The sequence below is a fragment of the Tupaia chinensis genome, unplaced genomic scaffold, assembly GCF_000334495.1.
Source record: "Tupaia chinensis unplaced genomic scaffold, TupChi_1.0 Scaffold000146_1, whole genome shotgun sequence".
Lineage (NCBI taxonomy): Eukaryota > Metazoa > Chordata > Mammalia > Scandentia > Tupaiidae > Tupaia > Tupaia belangeri.
This window is the reverse complement of record NW_006159616.1, coordinates 2,709,923-2,714,114: the sequence shown is the minus strand read 5'-3', so window position 1 is coordinate 2,714,114 and position 4,192 is coordinate 2,709,923. Positions and strand designations below refer to the sequence as shown.

General features: G+C 52.7%; 1 protein-coding gene across 3 annotated transcripts in view; it reads right to left on the bottom strand.

Moving 5' to 3' along the window:
* Window positions 1-4,192, bottom strand: part of ECE1 (endothelin converting enzyme 1) — an 80,222-nt gene that overhangs the window by 27,505 nt on the left and 48,525 nt on the right. For all 3 annotated transcript variants that reach the window (XM_027770587.1, XM_014586530.2, XM_006145180.3), the window contains 2 exons: window positions 1,937-2,079; window positions 596-710 (listed from right to left, as the gene is read on the bottom strand). In XM_027770587.1, the coding sequence (XP_027626388.1) occupies window positions 596-710; window positions 1,937-2,079 (258 nt within the window). The remainder of the gene's footprint in view (window positions 1-595; window positions 711-1,936; window positions 2,080-4,192) is intronic.

Below are 4,192 nucleotides of genomic sequence, written 5' to 3'. Positions count from 1 at the left end.
TTTTGTGTTTTTTTTTTTTTGAGGTTTTTTTTTTTTTTTTTTTTTTTTTTTTTTTTGCTATCGGGCACATATGCTTGCCAGAAAGACAGAGAGAGACAGAGAGACAGAAAGTGAGAAATCACCCCCCGGGGGGATAGCCACGCCACAATCCCTTCTCCTCCATTCTCCTCTCGGGATCTTGGGCACACACGCACACACACCCAGTGTGTTTTAAGCCACCGGGTCCGGGACGCGAACCGTGGTCGACTACGTGGGAGTCCAGCTACATAGCTATTACACTAACTGTTGGTCCTCACATGGGTTTTTTAAGGGAAGCATTTCTCACCACCACGGAAAGAGAAAGTACCTTTTGCTGTAAATTAGCTCAGGGGCTAAGATTTCTCTTTTCCCTTTGACTTGGCATAATCACCTCCTTCTGGAAGCTCTGTTCACCCCAGCTGAGGTCCCTTCTTGTGCTCCTGTGCATACCTGGGCAGACCCCTTCAGTGGCCCTCTTAATTTTCCTGTTGTCCACTGTCCCGCCCAAGTCCCAAGGCCCTGGGAGGGTGCCCCGGGTGCACACAGTAGGTGCTCAGCAAGTGAGGAACAGGCTCACCTTCTTCGTCCCATACATGATTTCCATGAACTTCTCATCAGCATCCTGAAAGCGCTGATCCAGGAAGGAACTAGTTTTCCGCACCAGGTTCCAGATCATGTAGTTGTTCAGCAGCAAACTTGATTGTTCCACTTACTTAATGGGGGCCAGAGGAGACCAGACAGCTCAGAAATGCTGGGGCTGGGAGCATTGCAGCACTTCTCCACTGACCCCCGGGACCTCGAACTCTGCCTCTGAGCCCAGCTCCAGGTCTGACTGTTCGTGCTCTCTACACACATGAGGACAAGCTCTTCAAGAGTAAGCCTGGGTCTCCTACCACAGAAAGCCCCCACTGCCTGATGAGAACCCTTGCACAGCACAGGTGCTCAGTACCCGCTCGCTGCTTGGCTGCTCTGTGGAGCGGCACATGGAGACTCCTCCTGGGTGTGCATGCTCCAGGCTGGGGTGGGAAGAGTGTCTTGGCCAGGGAACAGCAAGGGGGCAGGAAAGGAAGCGTGGGCCAAGGTTTCTATAAATGACAGCTCCCACTGCCCATCCCCAGGGCCCAGGAAGCCAATCTGAGGCTACTGTCACTTTTGCAAGAAGTCACCTTGGTACAAAGATGTTCAGTGCAGTGAACACTTGGCCTCAAATCAGAGTCAACCTAAATGTCTGACAACAGGAGTGGCGAGGCGGGAGAGCTGGTCTAAATAATTGCACAGAATACTATGCAGCCATGAAAAATGGTGTTTACAGAAAGTTTGGGATGACATGGGGAAAATGCCCATGATAAAGGTCGAGGAAAAAGCAGACTATATATCTATTCACAACGGTGAGAAAGAACCATGTACCTTCTGCCCACCTCTCTCCCTCTCTCTCTCTCTCTTCCCCTCTCACACACACACTCCTCTCTCTCTCTCACACACACACATTCCAGAAGATCAATAGTATTGTTATGGGTAATTAATTTTTTTTTTGTAGTTTTCGAATGTATACAAATTCTTTAAATTTTAAAAATGTCATCCATTTTAACTAAAAATAATCGCTAACGTTTGTGGAGTCCCATTATGTGTCAGGCTCTGTGTTAGAACACTCCACATGGATTACTTGCCTCAATTCTCACAACACCCCTACGTGCCAGGTGCTATGTCTACCCCCATTTCAGGGAGGAGGAAAACGACCCTGAGAGAGGATGAGAAACTTGCCTGAGGAATTTTTTTAACCAGGAGTCTCGCTGCCTCTCATGAAAACCCACGCCAGGGCCCCTTCCCTGGGTCAGTCTGTCATCCTCCCGCCCCCGCCCATCCTGCTGAGAAGACAGGGCTGCCGTGAGAGGTCCGTCCGGGCCCCAGTGCCCCTCACCATTTGTCGGTGTTGTTGATGAGAGTGGACACCTGCTCCAGGTATTCTTTGTCGTAAACCACGATGGGCTCGGTCTCATTGATCTCCACGGGGTAGAAGATGGTGTTGAGGAAGGGCAACCAGTTGATGGCAGGTGCCAAGGTCTGCAAGGGAAGACGACAATGTAATGCTGCCTGGGGTCTTCTCCACAAAGCCCAGGCCTCCAGGGCATTCTCCGAAAGAAGGCGACACTGTGCCTTCTACCCTTCGATAAGAGTGCTTGGAGCTGTCTGAAAGTGCACTGGGCGGGCTGGGACAGAGGCCGGCTTTTGTCAGAGAAGCTGCAGATAGAAGAGTCAAACACCAAAATGGACCTCGAAACGGAATGAGGCTGGAATAGAGGTGGTGGCAGCAGCAGCTACCTCCCCCAAGCTCGTGTGTGCCGGTGTCCCTGCAAATGATTTACCTGGGGGGACCATGGTGTTCATAGAGCCCAAGGTGGGTACCCAACTTACTGAGGAGGACACTGAGCTCAGAACCCAGCTTGGGTTCATACTCCAGCTTTTATTACCGGTTTAAGCCAGTGTAAGTTAAGCCTAAATATCTCATCTGAAAAGTAGAATCATCGTAGTAACGGAAAGCTCCTCATTAGGCTATTGTGGGGATCAGACAAGCTAATGTGGTCTGTTAACTCAATCCGGACCCGTAATCCTACATCATCAGTGAATCGAGGAAGAGACAAGGGAGACTCATAGCCTGTGCTGGTTAACAAATGACATTCTCAGGCATGGGATATGGAAGACAAGAGCTGAGAGATAACCTTCAGCAAGAGAGGAAATACCCTCAGCACAGCACACGCATACCCAGGAGGCACACACCCAGGAGGTGCACACTCAGGAGGCACACACCCAGGAGGTGCACACACAGGAGGCACACACCCAGGAGGCACACACCCAGGAGGCGCACACCCAGGAGGCGCACACACAGGAGGCACACACCCAGGAGGAGCACACACAGGAGGCGCACACACCCAGGAGGCACACACACAGGAGGCGCACACCCAGGAAGTACACACAAAGAAAGTGCATACTCTGGATTATGCACTCAGGTGGAGTGCAGCCAGATGGAATGCAGCCAGGTGGAGTGCACACCCAGGAGGCATGTACACAGGAGGCACTCACACAGATGTGCAAACAGGATGCATGTACACAGTGCACACTGAGAGCCATGCACCACACAGGAGGCACACACCCAGGAGGCACACACCCAGGAGGCGCACACCCAGGAGGCGCACACACAGGAGGCACACACCCAGGAGGTGCACACACAGGAGGCGCACACACCCAGGAGGCACACACACAGGAGGCGCACACCCAGGAAGTACACACAAAGAAAGTGCATACTCTGGATTATGCACTCAGGTGGAGTGCAGCCAGATGGAATGCAGCCAGGTGGAGTGCACACCCAGGAGGCATGTACACAGGAGGCACTCACACAGATGTGCAAACAGGATGCATGTACACAGTGCACACTGAGAGCCATGCACACAGGAGACAGGCAACCAGGAGGCACACACATGGTAGGCGCGTACCCAGGAGGCTCGCACACAGGAGATACAAACATGGTATGTGTACACCCAGGAGGTCCACGACCTGGAGACATGCACAAAGTAGGCACATAGCCAGGAGACACACACACACAGGAGACACACACACACAGGAGGCACAGCCAGGAGATGCACAACCATGAAAACAAAACCAGGAGCCACATGACCAGAAGGCTCAGGTGCACACTTTCTGGGTACGTACACAGGAGGTGTACACCCAGGAATGACTCACTCAGGAGGCGTATGACCTGGAGGCAGGGACACAGGCGGTGCACACCAGGATGCCAACACCCAGGAGGCATGCACAAAAGACACGCATACACAGGAGGTACGTACATAGGAGGCACACGTGCAGGTGGCATACAGCCTCGAAGTACACACCCAGGAGGTACACACAGTAGGTGTACATGCAGGAGACACACACTCAGAGATGCACACCCAAGAGGTACACCATAAAGTATGTACTCAGGCACACGCTCAGAGGCTCTCACTCAAGTGACTTTCAGGAGGCAAGCACACAGGAGGCACAGGAGACCTGTACACAGGCCTGTACACCGGAGGCCTGTACACAGGAGGCACGCACACAGGAGGCATGCACACAGAAGGCACGCACACAGGAGGCACGCACACAGGAGGCATGCACACAGGCCTGTACACAGGAGGCCTGCACA